The sequence below is a fragment of the Halichondria panicea genome, chromosome 15 (assembly GCF_963675165.1).
Source record: "Halichondria panicea chromosome 15, odHalPani1.1, whole genome shotgun sequence".
Classification (NCBI taxonomy): Eukaryota; Metazoa; Porifera; class Demospongiae; order Suberitida; family Halichondriidae; genus Halichondria; species Halichondria panicea.
Window position 1 is genome coordinate 3,466,642 of NC_087391.1, and position 16,955 is coordinate 3,483,596.

Consider the following 16,955-nt stretch of genomic DNA (forward strand, 5'->3'; position numbering starts at 1 on the left):
TTTTGCACGTGATCTCAACTTCCTTCCAACCTCCTCTGATACATGTATGTATGACGAATGAATTGGGTTCTGGCAAATTTATGACATAATAGGTTAGGCATAATTGGATTAAAATTGTGACATAGCTATTATCATGATGACATTTTAATTTTGCTGCATGCAGGCAGAATCCAGAATCAAAAGGAAATTCAGAGAGTGGGTAATGATCGACTATGAATATTGTTAAAAACTAACCTATGCCCAAGTCCCAGTCTAAAAAGTAATGGCTGCATCACAGAGCCTTGCAGCTCTCTTCTCACTCTTGCAGCTACCAATAGCTAGCATTCTAGTGCAGAGCCAACTACTAAGTAGAATAACACTCCGTGGACAAGATTGCTACGCACTCTTCTGAAAAGGCTGCAATGGCATTCCAGGTATTGGTAAGCAAAACTAGGCATAACTAGAGGAACCAAGCATTATTTTGCAAATCCACCAACTAAAATCCAAGAAAACATGACTAGAAGCCTACATTTAAGGAATAGCAGCTTTTCTGCAGTATGAATGAAATTCGTGGGTGTAAATGTTCGCGGTGATCAGCAAAAACCACAAAAACATTTATACCCGCTATATGGTAGTCATGTGGCCTATCATGAACCAAGAGCCTTGGATTCCATGCCACAGAGAAGGAGTTTTGCTTCTTCCGAGTTTCGAGGGCGCCCTGGATCGAGGTTAGATTAACTATCGTATAGCTGGTAATATTTGTAGTTTTCGAAGTTGAAGTTCTGACCACGAATATTTTACATTAAAAGTAAAACTCGAGAACGAAGCATTAATTTGCAAATCCACAAATTGCAATCCGTGTCTTTTCTATGGAAATTAACTCTTATACTTGCACTTCATTTATCCTTTAGCAGCAGTAACAGTCTCCACGCACGCACGCACACACGCACACACACACACACACACACACACACAACCATATGTATACCTCACTGCGCAGCCGAGGCAAAATTATGACTCAATCAGATTATTATACTCACAGTTACTAGTAATCTACCAATCTACACTCAAAACGTCATATCCGCCATATTAAAAATCTGGTTTGGGGCGACCAGTATACGGAATAGCGAGGTAGCCGCATTTCAGCTCTAGCTAATTCAACAACCTTTAGTTTGCCATCAAAAGTTCTTTTCACCTGAACTCTGCCATGAGAAAGACTCAGCCATGAGAAAGTCTTCGTGAAGCACTAACAAGCTGCAAAACCATGTACCTATAGTAACTACGTACATGTAGCTAGCTGGTAGTATTAACATTTTTTTTGGCTGCTACATGCAGAAATGCTTGAGTCAAAGTTCACTGAGGCTACTAAATGTTTCATTTTTCTAGCAAGGGGGGCTACTATTTGAGTGCGGCCTCTGATTGAGCATATACGGTAATTCAAACAATTTTCGTGTACTTAATTTTCGTGTAGGATGGCTAACCCACAAAATCAGCAAAAATACGGTGTATGCACTGGCTAGATCTACCATAGGCATAGCCCAGTTGGGCGGATCAAGCTCAACCCTGGGCACTCACGTAAGGTTGGGAACCACTAGCTGCCATGTCAGGGGTTTATACCACCAGTACTTAGGGTGTGGCTATAATTATGCCTCAAGGCATAGCCGCACGAAGGATACGGTAAAGCTGACTGTGTGTGTGTGTATGTGTGTCTGTCTGTCTGTGTGTCTGTTCCAGCTGTAACTGCTCAACGATTGAAATGCGACGAAAACTAACAGCTTCTATAGGCTTCTAGCCACGTTCTCTTGGATTTTGATTCGTGGATTAGCAAACTAAAGCTACTTTCTCGAGTTATGGCTAGTTTGACTCAAATTGAAGGCTGTTGCAGTCTCTTTAGAATCTTTTATAGCATCATTTGTTTGCACAAACTTTCTATTCGAGTTAGCCTTGCACTAAAGCGCTAGCTTTTTGTTAGCTACAAGAGTCAGAATGAACTGCTAAAGAAGCTAGCTATTTTAGTAGCCATTATTGAACTTGCACACACCCCTTATTCCTGGATGTAATGCGCATGCGCGCTCAATACCACGTGTAAGAGAATCCATTTTGAACCCCAGATCCTGGCAGAATCAATTTTCTTCTTTGTTGAGGTCCTGGTCAGCCACAAACCAACCTTTTCTGATAACTCTTTTTAGACTGCTTGTTATAGATTCTACTTTCTGTGATTTAATTCTGCTTATCTCACAGATTGGACACCCCTTTCTTGTGAAACAATTAAAGCACATTGCAAATTATTTACCTCTTCTATAACACTCCAATACTTTTGAGCGAAAGAAGAAAAAAAATGGCGAGAGGCATAAGCAAGCGCACGCTTTCAACACTCGTTATGATTATTAATTATAAGTGGGCACAGTAACCACAAAGCTCAGTTAAAATGTTACTGCAAGAGTCATTTCTTATGCCAGTAGCTCTAACTTGACTTAGCATGTTCCTAGACTCCGCCTTGGATTGAAGAGAAGGACTGCTTGCGCATGCGCAAAAATATATTTTCCCCTTCAAATTTCCTGAAATTTAATCAGAAAAAATAATATTGTTATACCGTATAGCGCGAAATTTTCGAGGCACTTATATTTCGTGGATTGGCCTCTAAAAGCCATTTCGTTGCACAATGTTCGCGGAATGACTGCTTACCGGAAGCCACGCCTTTAAATATTTGCATGATAGCAGGTAATTCTAATTAAAGAACAATTTTCGTAGACTTAATTTTCGTGTAGAATTCTAACCCACGAAATCCGCGATTTCGCACTATACAGTAATAATGAGCTGACCTCTGCTGATCTACCTGCTGTTGCCTAGCTCTGGCTCTTCAGTCCCTCCCTTTGATGCACAAGAGAGCTATATAGAGACAGCTAGCCTACATGTACATGTATGTGAGCAGTCTATGTGAGCAGATGAAGTTGCACTGGCTTGCAGAGTTGCAGTACGAGGTGGCCACGCCCATCTAGGTAAGTGCATCGTTTGTTTCTTTATTGCCTTATAGCGCCCCCGGAGGGAGCCCAACCCACATCCGTTATAATTATACATGTATTTATATATATATATACCGTACTCTACCGAGATTACGCCCACCCTACTTGCATGCTACAAAGCAGCTACAGGTGGGATGGGCCTAATTTCGAAAACAGTAGTTTTGTCGAAATTAAGCCCACCCAGGTGTTTGCCTCGAAATTAAGCCCACTCATTAAGAAACTATTCTTCTCTGTCTGCGTCTGAGGCCTGCCAGCTCTTGAAATACAATGAATACATCAACATACAACAACGGTAAATGCATGGGTAAAGTAGCTACGTATAAAGAGTCAAAATTCTGCATCAGAAGATTGTTCCTTCACTGTCAGAGTCTTCAACAGAGATTCAGAGAAGACTGTCCTTGTCTCTTATACTTGCTAATAGGATCTAGCTATATCTAGCTATATATCCAGCTATATTCAGAGCTAGCTAGCTAGAGACAGAGCTGTAGGATTGTTGTACAGCTATTTTCTTTCTGAGAGTCAGTAGCAGTACAGTAGACTTTCACCTAAGTTAGTAATAGTATTAGACGGGGCGTGGCCTGTCTATATAGGCTAGTGTCAGCTTTCAGACGATTGTCATCCACAGGCTATATGAACAGGCCACGACTCATCTCAGTCTTTTGTTAACATAGCACGTTATGGCTATCAGATGGGCTAGAAACCTTCAATCTAACTTTCTACAGTTCATTTAGTCTAGAGAGTAGATTACCACAAATGTGTGAGTAGTTGTACTTAAATGTAAATATCTTTTGAATGGAGCATTTCTAAGAAATGGTGTTGATACTCGTGTGTAGATGAATGACTGAACTACAACATATCCAAAAATGTTTCCATGGAAACATAAGGTGGTGGGTTTGTGGTGATTAATAGAACAACAGCAAATTGTTATAGTGGGTAATCGGTTAGAGTAATAAAACACTAACCTTAAACAGCTAAGGTCTTAGACTTTTGTCACACAATATATGTTTAGGTTTCCTGGCCATCCCTTTATGGGTCTTACAAATGCTCACAGTGTCTATAATTCATGATTTACCGGTTTTTAGGTACACTTTTGGTTAGAGTAATATCTTCTGAACATTTTATAGTTTAGCTTTAAAAGTTCTCTGGGCTACATTTTGATACCAAGAACATCCTCTATGCTTATTCCATTGTTGAGATATCACTGAAAAACTACATATTCTACTATTTTCTACTGTTTTGATGACATCACAAGCTGCTAATCACAAATCGATGACACTCTAATTAACTTGGAGATCTAGACAAATGCAAATTGGAGACTGAGACTGAGACTGAGACTGTGCTGTGCGCTGTGCTCTTAGAGTGAGTGCTAAGAGAGAGACCAATTTTTTATTTTCCCTTAAGAGAGAGACCAATTTTTTATTTTCCTTTATTTCATTAGTATTATTATTTTATTTACTTATTTTTCTTTGGGGAACACTCAAAAGAGTGAATATACCCACTACTGACTAAAGTGACTAAGTGACAAGAGTGACAAGGACTTGAGAGATGCCCTGTTGCAAGTGTAATAGAACAGGCTCGTGTAGAGGGTGCGTCTGTGTAAAGGCCAAAAGACCCTGTGCTAACTGTCTGCCAAGCAAGCTTGGCAACTATTCGAACCCAAGTGCTACTGGGCCATCTTCTCTATCGTCCCAGAATCAACTATTGCAACCCTTGAGTCAGCTACCTGTAAACTTACCTGCAAACCAACCACCATATCAACCACCTCCGAGTCAACCATCTGTGAGTCAACCTGATAACCTAAACCTACGGACACAGAATCAACAATGGCAACCCGTGAGTCAGCTACCTGTAAACCTATCTGCAAACCAACCACCAAATCAATCACCTCCGAGTCAACCATCTGTGAGTCAACCCGAAAACCTAACGGCAAACCAACCTAATCAGCCACCCCAGAGGGAGCATAGTGAACAAGTCGCCGATTTGCCAAGCCCCTCCCCAACCAAAACTCCCGTGTTTTCATGGGGCGTTCATAGTGCAACAGATTTCTGTGGCATTCTAGAGGCCACATATACAGAAGTAATACACTGGAGAAAGAACTCCTTCACAGTGCCTTTTGGAAAAGCCGGGAAAGAATTCGTTGATGAGCTGTCTAATCTCTACGCAGCGTTTGCCTCTGCGTCTGCTCTAGAATCAGTGGCCCTGAAGGCAGCCACCGTCCTCCCCATTTTGTCTCTACAGAAACCCCATAGAGCTTCTAAAAACAAAGAAAACAGTGCTTGCCTGACAAGAAGATTGAATACCTGGAAGGAAGGAAACCTAAACGACCTATTGCTTGAAGGGAGAACGATCCAAAGACGGTTGCGTGCACCGGTAGTATCTAAGTACGCTGCAAATCAATCCCAGGCACGCCTATTTGCCAACAAGATGTTCGCCGGAAAATGTGGAGCAGCACTGGATATACTCGCTGACAATAGAGAAGGGGGTGTACTACACCTTGCTGACCGTGTGGACCCAAACAACCCTAATTCTCTCACAGTTAGAGAAGCCCTGGCAAACAAACACCCTAAAGGACAGCCCCCCCATCCAAACTGCATCCTTCCTTCGCCACCACAAGAAGTACACCCGGTTGTCTTTGACGCCCTAGACGCCTCCTCCATTCGCTCAGCTGCACTTCACACATCTGGCTCTGCAGGACCCTCCGGCCTGGACGCATACCAATGGCGGAGGTTATGTACCTCTTTCAAGAGAGCGTCAGACGAACTCTGTCACCAACTTGCCATGGTTGCGAGAAGACTCTGTACCTCCTATGTAGCCCCCCCCCTGATTGCCCCTTTCCTGGCATGTCGACTCATTGCACTCGACAAAAACCCTGGGGTTCGTCCTATTGGCATAGGAGACACAGCACGAAGAATAATTGCCAAAGCTACCCTGTCCTTAATTAAAACGACATCCAAGAAGCGTCAGGCTGCATCCAACTCTGTGGAGGGCAGTTGTCGGGCATAGAAGCCGCTGTACACGCAGCTAGAAGGTGCCTTGATTCGGATAACAATGAAGCCATTCTCCTAGCAGATGCTACCAACGCATTTAACTCACTGAACCGCAAAGTTGCCCTCCACAACATACGCAGACTCTGCCCGGCACTGGCCACCATCCTCATCAACACCTACAGAGAGCCCACAGATCTTTACGTTGATGGAGACCGCCTACTCTCCCAAGAAGGCACCACACAAGGTGACCCCCTTGCCATGCCCATGTATGCTCTGGCCAGCATTCCCCTCATCACAAAACTCTCTAACACTAACATCACCCAAATTTGGTATGCGGACGATGCTGCAGCTGCGGGGAAAATATCTGACCTACGCGAGTGGTGGGACACCTTAACCAAAGAGGCCCAGCCTTTGGATACTACCCGAACCCCCTAAAGACATGGTTGGTTACTAAGGAGGGATTCCACACCATTGGGTCCACTACCTTCCACCAGACTGGTGTGAACGTCACTCCGGATGGAAGACCCTACCTAGGATCACCCATTGGCTCCCCAGGGTACATGGAGTCCTTTGCTGAGTCTAAAGTTGCCAGCTGGTCTGCACTCGTGACTAACCTTGCAGACATTGCCACCACCCAGCCACACGCCGCCTACTCTGCATTAAACCATGGATTATCAAGCAAATGGACCTATATGTGTCGCACAACACCAAGCAGGATCATGAGTCAAAGACTGGCACCGCTGGACGAAGCTCTGCGTAAGAAACTAATTCCTTCCCTCACAGGTACTCCTCCACCAAACGACACTGAATATACACTCTTTGCCCTTCCAGCAAGGGAAGGTGGACTAGGTATCCGTATACCATCCAAACAGGCTACTCATGAATACAATGCCTCCCTATTCGTCACATCTGCCCTCTGTAATCACATCATCAAACAAGACACACACTATGGGCAGGAGATCATCTCGGAGTCACTAATGGCCAAATCTACCGTAGGCCAACAAAACAGAGATAGAACCAAGAACGACATCAACACACTGACGCCACTACTCTCTACCAACACGCAAAGATCTGTCAATCTGTCTAAAGAGAAGGGTGCATCGTCATGGCTAACCACCCTACCGCTCAAAACCCATGGTTTCACCCTCCACAAACAAGCCTTTAGAGACGCCCTATCTCTGCGTTATGGTTGGACCCCAAACAAGCTACCCTCGAAATGTGCCTGTGGTTCTTCCTTCACAGTAGAACACGTTCTCTCTTGTGCGAAGGGCGGCTTTCCGTCCATTCGGCATAATGAGATCAGAGACTTGACTGCAGATCTTCTTAGTGAGGTCTGCAACAACGTGTGCACAGAACCAGAACTATTACCGGTTACAGGGGAGAACCTAGCAGGAGCAAGTGCCAATATACAACCGGGTGCACGCCTAGACATTGCAGCCAATGGAGTATGGGGTGGCTCCTTTGAAAGAACTTATTTTGATGTCAGGGTATTTAACTCACACGCTGCATCCAACAGACACACCGACCCTCAAACAGTCTACCGCAAGCACGAGCAAATAAAGAAAAGGGCCTATGAACAAAGAATTCTAGACATCGAACAGGCATCCTTTTCCCCATTAGTCCTCTCTGCAACAGGAGGCTTAGCTCGTGAAGCAACCACCTTCTACAAGAGACTCGCTTCGATGTTAGCATCTAAATGGGACCAATCATACAGCAGCACACTATGCTGGCTCCGTTGCCGACTAACCTTTTCCCTCCTTCGCTCATCGATCCAAGCCATCAGAGGGTCCAGATCGTCAAGTGGACACCCCTTTAGATCTGGGGCCATCGACCTGGTGATCTCGGAGACCCACCTCCACCAATAAACTGAACCTTTGTATGTACCCTTAATCCTCTTTATTTTCTGTACCCTCCACCTTTCATTGTGTCTACATAGAAGCCCATTCCCCTGTATACACTACCTTACATGCTATTATTTTACCAAAAAAAAAAAAAAAAATTAACCACGTAAGTGGGCGTACAATAACTGTACGCCCACTTTTAATTACGTTAGTGGTTGATTAAAGCATCATTGGTTTGTGGTTTGCAGCTGCTGATGTCAGTAGAAAATAGTAAATTATGTAGCTTTTCAGTGTTATCTCAGCAATGGAATAAGTATATAGGATGTTCTTGGTATCAAAATGTAGCCCATTTATCTGTAAACTTACTACAGAAATTTGAAAGCTAAGCTATTAATTTTTCAAAAGTTATTACTCTAACCAAAAGTGTACCTGAAAACCAGTAAATCATGAATTATAAACACTGTGAACATTTGTAACACCCATAAAAGGATGGCCAGGATACCTAAACCATTGAACAATTATGTGATGAAGTCTAGGACCTTAGCTGTACAAGATTACTGTTTTATTACTCTAACCGATTACCCACTATAACAATTTGCTGTTGTTCTATTAATCACCACAAACCCACCACTTTATGTTTCCATGGAAAAATTTTTGGATATGTTGTAGTTCAGTCATTCATCTACACACGGGTATCAACACCATTTCTTAGAAATGCTCCAATCAAAAGATATTTACATTTAAGTACAACTACTCACACATTTGTGGTAATCTACTCTCTAGACTAAATGAACTGTATAGATCTACTTCCTTCAATCCACTGCCGCTCGTTATGACGTCATTTTACTGACAATACACGTTGTTATCTTGCGTTATCCGGTATCTGACTAATGGTTAGCGCATGCGCAAGCAGTCGATACTAGGCCCACTCTCAGAGGAAGTGCACTGGGATCAAGGCTAGCATGTTCCTAGCTCAAGCTGGCTGTCTTGATTTGACTGAGAGAATTCTTACCACGGCCTTCAGCACTTGATGTGATTGGGGCTGCAAAACTTATGCAGTGACGCAAACCCTGACCTACATGTATGGCAGTGGTTCCCAACCCTAATACGTGAGTGTCCACGGTTGAGCTCTGCCCAACTAAGGCATATATAGCCTAGCTTGTATTGCTAGAGTTACGCTCGATCTTACCAAATTTCTTGTTCCCCAGGCAGCCAAAACTACAAATTACACATGTTTTCTGGCCAGATTATTTATCATAACAGTATATATATTCACACATTTTTTAGTTACCTCATATTTATCAGACTTGATCAGTTTGCAGAAGCGCCTTGAGCCAGACACATTACATCTTTCTCCAATGTTGACAAAGTTTGTGAACTTATTCACCTTGAGGGGCTCAAGTCCTAAAAAAAGTGCACGCAAAGGTACATAATTACAATGGTCAACAATCAACATAAGCTGACCAGATAGTAGCAGTGTGTCAGTGAACAAGTTCGAGGGGCGTGACCGTGGGGGAATTCCTCGTACTGCATCAGCAATAGCCCTAACACAGATTACCAAGGTAAGGTAATTGAAAATGATAATCTAGCTTACTTAATGTGTTCAGGTGTACTTCCACAGCAGCCACCAACAAGATTGACAAGACCACTCTCAGCAAAGGACTACATAAAACAAAACCAGGAGTACATGAACTCCTGACAAAACGTATACAGTAGACTCTCGTTAATCCGGCCACCCTTGGGACAGTGCAGCTTGACCGGACTAGCGAGGTGGCCACATTTCAGAAAATAGCTGTAGCTAAAAACCGACCTTGGCGTACATGTATGTATACCTTCTAATTATACCGCATCGCTCAAATACTAGCACCAACCTCGAAAAACTTTTTTTGAGACAAGTGTAAAAATTGAATTATTCCGAGCAAAGCGAGGCTCTAATTGGGTCACGTTGAGATTCCGGAGGAAAAAAGGAGGACGACGTCGACGTCGGACACTTCAATCAACTAGTGGCTCTGGTTTCTGCAGACTGTCACGGTTCGACTTTAAAGTTGGAGGACGTGTTAGTGATTATACTGAGGACACATGAGAGCTCCATTCTACAGCTCAGAACACCCTTTTTCAAGTGTTCTGCTCATAAGCTAGACAATGGTTCTTAAATATCGACGACTCGTGACATTTCGATCATTATACCTACAAACATTCTAGCTTTGCCCAGCTACCTTTAACACACCCAATCAGAGTGGTGAATAGCGCAGCGAGGTTGCACCCTAAGTGTATCCCTAGTGATTAATTAACCACTACACCTACGCACCCACTTAAAATGGGTTTGAGACGATAGTATGATATACTTGTACCCTAACGTAGTTTGTATTACAATTGCCATAGTTGGATACTTCTCCTAATGAACTCCTGCTATTATAGTTATCCTATATAGAAACTGGATTATTAGCGATCATAAGCGTATCTTGATTTTAGCGCATGCTCAACTGCAGGGTTTTTATACTAGAATTTAAGGCTTTTCCAATTGCGAAGCAAATTAGTGACTAGTTACCAGTACAGTGCATGATAACTATAATAGCTTGAGACTGCTTGCCTACATGTAGCTCGCTCGTTGAAAAACGCAGAGAGTCCTCACTCGTCACAGGGACACATCCAGTTACTGGGTATAGGGCTCGTTATGACTGCAGACGTACTGTATAGCAGGAAATTTTCGTGGGGTAAAATATTCGTTATTTTCGTGGGCAAGCTGACCTCCACGAAATGTTAACGTAGGCGTGGCTTACCAGAACGTAGGAATGCAGTGCTGGCAACAAGACTAAACGAAATTTTTACTCACGAAAACCACTGTTTCTCGAGTTGAAGAAACTTTTTTACCCCACAAAAATTACCCGCTATACGGTAAGCAAATTCTCAAAATATGAGCGCATAGAGATAGCAGCTTTTACGGTGTAAGTACTTTACTCCAGTATAGTGAAATTGTACAAAGCCCAACTTTTAATAATAAAAATGACTGAAAAGCAACCCAACACAACACCTTGATATGCTTTGCCATGATTTCAGGAGATTCATCATACCCACCTAAAGCATTCGGGAGTCCTAAGAATACATGACATCATAAAACATAACACTTCCAGGATTATATGCACCAGCATTAGGGTAGCAGAAAGTGTAAGCTTCAGTATTCCTGCTCACTGCTGCAAGAAAAGGCCTCATTTCTCTTGCACCAAGGGCGCAGTTTAGTCCAAGGCTGTAGCAATAGAATCAATATTCTTATCAGTGGAAAGATATCACAATTATTATCAACAACCACTTATTACCAAGGGCGTATGAGAGAAGAGGGCATGCAACAGCTTGCGAGCAAAAACTGTAAGTGGGCGGTGGAATTTACAGTAATATCTAAAAATAGATTATTGATTTTGTGTAAATTGCAGGCTATAAATAGATCGAACAAAGTTTTTTGCTCGCACGTTGGACTAAAAGTGAGTTGCATACCCTCTTCTCTCATACGCCCTTGTTATTACAAAGCAACTACTCAATTACCACATTGGATGGGCATGGGTGACACTAATTACGAAAGCTTCAGTAGTTTGGCCAGACAAAGTGCGTCCACTCTTATCCACAATGGTACCAGACACCTGGAGTTTTAGCCATAATTATACAGAATACTAATCAGAACAGGGTATCAGATTTTAAAAAGAACTTACGAAAATTGGCACTTTACGATAACCTGACGCAAAAAGTTGGTCAATGCCATACAAAGCAGCCTGCAGAGCCAGAGTAATGGAGGACCAGATAATAAACATTCAACACAGAAACATGTAATTTGCATACAAACACACCCGTGCATTAGCTGTGTCAAAGATCGTCTCCACCATCAATATATCTACACCTCCGTCCAATAGTCCCTTTGCTTGCTCCAAGTAGGCATCAGCTAGCTCGTCAAAGGCTGTAATGGGAAAGAGGACCTACAAAACTATCAAGCAAATTGTAAATTACTGATATTTCGATAATCTGGTCGTTCCACAGAAGGTGAGAGAGAGAGTGTTCGATTAGTGGGACCAATTGACCCAATTACATATCGGGGAATGCCTGTAGTTAAAAAGAACGTAACAAAAAATTAATAGGCTAAATACTGTACGTATTTGCTTGATTCATTTTGCTGGCAAAGGAGGCTACAATTCAAGTATTCATAATTATGGCCAATGTGTCAAAAGTTTTAAAAAATGCCCGTATTTACATTTTACATAATTATTATTTACATAGAAAGAACTTAAGGTTAGGGTATTGTGATCACTCGTGAATATTCATGACTTTAATTCTGTCAGCTTTTTCTCTAAAGAGAAAAAGCAAAAGTTTGCAAGTTCAAAGAAGTCTGCTGTACTTATATTGTATGATTATCAACTCTATTGCTATTGTTTTGTGTTGATTATGAAGATGCATGAATGAGAAAAGTGGGCATCAAAACGCAAGTATATAGACTTTTTTTGCGTCAATTTATAAGAGCAGTAAGACTTTCAGCAAGCTTTATTGGTATCTATATGTAGCTAAGTACCTTCCAGAGGGGCCAGACGAAGAGATATTTGTTGTAAAACTTCATACGGGCGAGTAAAAGCTAAGAGTAGACGGTAAGTATCTAAAAATACGCTTGATCTTCCGATAAACAGGAAGCTATAGCTCCAACCAGATCGCCTTTTCTCAAAATTTCTCTTCGTCTGGCCCTGCCCCTACCTTTCATGCACAATAAATAAAAGTTGGTAATTATGAGGACCATATGAGTCCCAAAAGCATTGTGCCAGTTGAAACAGATTAGAGCATCACTTAGTCTTGCTAGTCACACGTGAAAAATCAGAACTACTATTATTATTATAGCCACGTTTCGTCTCACAGTGGAATCAAGTCATGTGCTTCATTAACCGCAACATTGCCACATGCACATAGTACAAATATCCTATAGTCTTTCAGCCTTAAATCTGAGCCTTGCTTCTCCAAAAATCAATATAGCTACAGCAAATGCTGACAGTTTCAGCTAGCTACTAGATAATACGGCTTCAGCCTTGACGAATCTCAATCACATTCTCCAGGGACTCTCATGCAAAGATAGTAGAGCACGTGTGTCAATGATAGGATGGGTACAATGCCAATATCCATTATCATGGCAGTTAGAGGTGCCAGGTCACACCTGAGCGTCCAGGCTGTCGAGGAACACCAGGGACACAACTATATTTTATTACTCAAGCTTATTATCTCACTTGTTATTACACCATTCGCACTTTTCTAATTATATTTCTTGCAGGACCTTTTACATGCTTAGTTCACCCTCTTGCACGGGTTGTGCATGCAATAAAAACACCACTGCGTTCTATTCACTGCTATCAAGAGTGCATAAGAAGAGAAGAGTGTCGAACTACTGATACTTCTACACAAACACTGTGCACAAAGTAACATGACCTGCACGTGATAAAGTATTGTAAATTTACTAGTAATCTCCTAGTAAATGTTAACCGTGACGTTTTTAGGGGTGTGGTAAATCGAACAATTCTAGCTAGTTGTTCGCGTTCAACGTTTAGAGCTTGTGGATCTGCACAACAGTAAATCACCTGTACTTTTCTCAACCTCTAAGCATGCTTGTTTGGCTAACTTGGCTGCTTGTTGATTGATTCTTGAGACCTGCAAACAAGTAATTGAGAAAGGTAAACGTGAGTAGTCATGAGTTTCAGGCCGTTACCAAGTGTTCAGTGCCATAATCAGACTGAGAGACAGCAGTGCCATTGAAGGTATTGGTCTCAACAAAGTCAGCTCCAGCTAGCAGATAGTCCTAAAGACAACTTTACTATGTACATGTACAGTAAAGCAGGGGGGGGGTAAAGGGGGGATACCCCCCCCTAAAATTTGCATTTATGTACTAGTTGTATCACTGAGTGTCCCCATAGCTGGAAATTGTACATACTAACAGGGTATTGAAATAACAGTTGGCCTTTTTTTTAGCTAGTTACTTTTCTTATTTCCCCCCTCTACTTCAAAATCCTGTATGGACACCCTGTAAAGGGTGGAATTCAAATTATACTTACAAAACTGATTAAGCGCAGCACATGTTCTACACACATGTTGCTTAAGTGCAGCACATACATAGAGCACGCTTAAATGCAGGATGAGTGCACTAAGAGTGTAAGCTGTTGCGCTTTAACTGCACGTATGCAACATACAATTTTTATGCATAATATGCAGATTGCTTACATCAGGCACACGTAGCCAAAATTTAGAATTGAATTATACACATGCCACATACATAAGTATGCATGTATGCATTTTGCTCGCAACAGGCACATAATTATAGCTAAATTCTTGAATTGAATTGCACGAGTGCAGCATACATACAGATGTATATATGCAATTTGCTCACATCGGGCACACGTGTACATTACATGTAACTATAGCAGTTTGTGCAGCTGCTTCTACTGTTTGAAAATTCTAAAATTTGGCTGTATACTAAAAGACAAAAAAGCAGTGAAAGCCAAAAACACTAGTGCTAGATATTGGTAGGTTACATGTTTTTGCTAGTTGTGTTTAGCCCAAGTATTTTGTGTCCTATAATTACATAGTAACTGTATACCTGGCCATTATAAAGCACAATTTTGTTTTGAAATTACGCCCACCCCCACTTTTGAGTGAAACTTCCTGCATAGGCTAATTTGCCTCGAGAATATGTCCACCAGGAAGTGATGCATTTGTCAGTGAGCATGCTGTCAATAAAAGGTTTAGCAGTTTATTGTGTACGCTGGTTAGCTCTGAATATAGCTAGATATAGCTAGATCCTATTTGCAAGTATAAGAGACAAGGACAATCTTCTCTGAATCTCTGTAAGACTCTGACAGTGACAAGGAACAACCTTCCATGACCTTCTGATGCAGAATCTTGACTCGATCTTTATACCTAGCTACTTTACCCATGCATTACCATTGTTGTATGTTGATGTATTCATTGTATTTCAAGAGCTGGCAGGCCTCAGACTCAGACTGAGAAGAATAGTTTCTTAATGAGTGGGCTTAAATTTCGAGACAAAACTACTGTTTTCGAAATTAACCCCATCCTACCTGTAGCTGCTTTGTAGCATGCAATTAGGGTGGGCGTAATCTCGGTAGAGTACGGTACTGGAAGGTTTGGATCGTATGGTACATACAAGTGGCATGTGTACTAGAAAATATCCAAAATAGCACTGTGTACCCTATGGTAGCAGGATAGATGGCACATGTGGCATGCATGCCTAGGAGTGCAATGAACGAAGCCACATACAAGCAGACTGTGTGCAAATCATACATGCAGCATGGATGCAGTCTGTGTACATATCACGCACATAATTATAGCACACGTATTGCATATTACTGTTCGCTCTTATCCTGCACTTGTTTTGCGCATGTGGCCAAATGTCAAGGTACCTAACTAACACTGGATATGCGCATAACTAATGTGCATGTGTGCAACGTTTATAAAGCGTTTATGCGCAGCACACATGTAGCGCACTTCACATTTTTGTAAGTATAATATGCATTCGCAGAGGGTTGGACTCCGCCCAACTAGTGGATATAAGCTTTGAACGACGGCTTAAAAACTTGACGTACTATGCCTATATAAGTACATGTAGGCATGATTGTAACCAGCAAAGAGAACACGATTATTATACCTTGTGGATGTTGTATACAATGTCTGGTTGAGTTAGGTTCAAAATGTCATTATTGCCCTTTAGGCTCTTTGGGTGTGACAAGAACTCAGACCCTTAATAAAAATACAGCAAATCATATATTTCCACACATCATAAAGGTATACAAATGTACCTCCAAAATCCAATTCATCAAGATCTTGATTCTGTATCATTGTTCCCATCCCACCATCCAGGATCATGATTCTATCAGTAAGTTGAGCTGCTAGAGCATTTCCTATATCTCCTATAAAGACATAAATAATGTTTTGCTTTCGCTGATTAGAGTTTATAATTATAGCAAAGAAGTAATTTGTATAATGTTATCACTGAACTACACAGTCATTACATACATGCAGAACAGGAGATTAATGGAAACAGTAGTCTATCTGATGGCCTGACGAATCGATCTTCAAGGATAGAAGCCAGAGGATAGAAAGCTCTATTATTATAACCGTATATAATAGCACGAAATTTTCGAGGCACTTACATTTCGTGGAATGGCCTCTAAAAGCATTTCGTTGCACAATGTTCGCGGAGTGACTGCCTGCCTTATAGCAGATAGTTCTAATTAAAGAACAATTTTCGTGGACTTAACTTTCGTGTAGGATTGCTAACACACGAAATCCGCAAAAATTAAGCCCCTCGAAATTTCGCGCTATACGGTATTGCATTTCCTGTTAATGAATAATTGAAAAAGGGGTGGGATCAAGGTAGGGTGAGATGTCTCTAAAATAACGAGAGGTCGAGCAGTAAGTACAGTGTACGTGCATGCAGCTTTGCAGCTCTTTTCTGACTCAGCACTTTTCTGACTCTTGTAGCTAACAAACAGCTAGCGCTTTAGTGCAAGGCTAACTCATAAGTTGAATAGAAAGTTTATGCGCAGATGCTATATTAAAAAGATTCTGAAGAGACTGCAACAGCCTTTACTGTAAGTCAAACTAGCCATAACTCGAGAAAGAAGCTGTAGTTCGCAAATGCACTAATCAAAATCCAAGAGAACGTGGCTTGAAGCCTATAGAAGCTGTTAGTTTTCATCGCATTGCAACCGTTGAGCAGTTGCAGCTGGAACAGACACACACACAGTCAGCTTTAGAAGTCAAACCATAGCCTCGATTCCAGGCCGCAAGAAACAATGTAAAGCGGCCTATAATCGAGGATATCGTAATACCTCGATTTAAAGCGACACTTTTGAAGTCAGAGATCGCTTCTTTTGGAGGTTGAAAAATTATATTGAAGTCCTGGTGTCGCATATTTAGAGGATCAAATCTAATTGGAGGTAACTTTACAGAGTCTACTTGCCTCGATTTCAGGCCGCTTAAAAACACTGATTTTCCAGTGGGCTACAATCGAGGCTAGGGAGTGGCTACATTTACCTCTATTTAGAACGCGACATTAAAAAATAATTGTCAACGTAGCTGTTGCTACTTTTAGA

At 41.7% G+C, this 16,955-nt stretch overlaps 3 protein-coding genes across 4 annotated transcripts in view; 2 read left to right on the top strand and 1 right to left on the bottom strand.

Moving 5' to 3' along the window:
- Positions 1 to 16,955, bottom strand: part of LOC135348336 (methionine synthase-like) — a 42,161-nt gene that overhangs the window by 24,622 nt on the left and 584 nt on the right. Inside the window, exons 2-14 of one of the 2 annotated variants that reach the window (XM_064546518.1) lie at positions 15,657 to 15,767; positions 15,506 to 15,597; positions 13,553 to 13,642; positions 13,425 to 13,494; positions 11,824 to 11,916; positions 11,667 to 11,773; positions 11,532 to 11,591; positions 11,368 to 11,462; positions 10,974 to 11,074; positions 10,862 to 10,923; positions 9,425 to 9,492; positions 9,295 to 9,374; positions 9,122 to 9,234 (exon numbers count right to left, since the gene is read on the bottom strand). In XM_064546518.1, coding sequence (XP_064402588.1) covers positions 9,122 to 9,234; positions 9,295 to 9,374; positions 9,425 to 9,492; positions 10,862 to 10,923; positions 10,974 to 11,074; positions 11,368 to 11,462; positions 11,532 to 11,591; positions 11,667 to 11,773; positions 11,824 to 11,916; positions 13,425 to 13,494; positions 13,553 to 13,642; positions 15,506 to 15,597; positions 15,657 to 15,767 — 1,142 coding nt within the window. The remainder of the gene's footprint in view (positions 1 to 9,121; positions 9,235 to 9,294; positions 9,375 to 9,424; positions 9,493 to 10,861; positions 10,924 to 10,973; positions 11,075 to 11,367; positions 11,463 to 11,531; positions 11,592 to 11,666; positions 11,774 to 11,823; positions 11,917 to 13,424; positions 13,495 to 13,552; positions 13,643 to 15,505; positions 15,598 to 15,656; positions 15,768 to 16,955) is intronic. The other variant, XM_064546519.1, reaches the window with a different exon arrangement.
- Positions 4,319 to 6,013, top strand: LOC135348337 (uncharacterized). The gene has a single exon (XM_064546520.1). It carries the CDS (start codon positions 4,548 to 4,550, stop codon positions 6,003 to 6,005), a length of 1,458 nt encoding a protein of 485 aa, XP_064402590.1. The 5' UTR covers positions 4,319 to 4,547; the 3' UTR covers positions 6,006 to 6,013.
- On the top strand, positions 6,415 to 7,927 carry LOC135348338 (uncharacterized). The gene is made up of 2 exons (XM_064546522.1): positions 6,415 to 6,772; positions 6,821 to 7,927. Exons 1-2 carry the CDS (start codon positions 6,550 to 6,552, stop codon positions 7,852 to 7,854), a joined length of 1,257 nt encoding a protein of 418 aa, XP_064402592.1. The 5' UTR covers positions 6,415 to 6,549; the 3' UTR covers positions 7,855 to 7,927.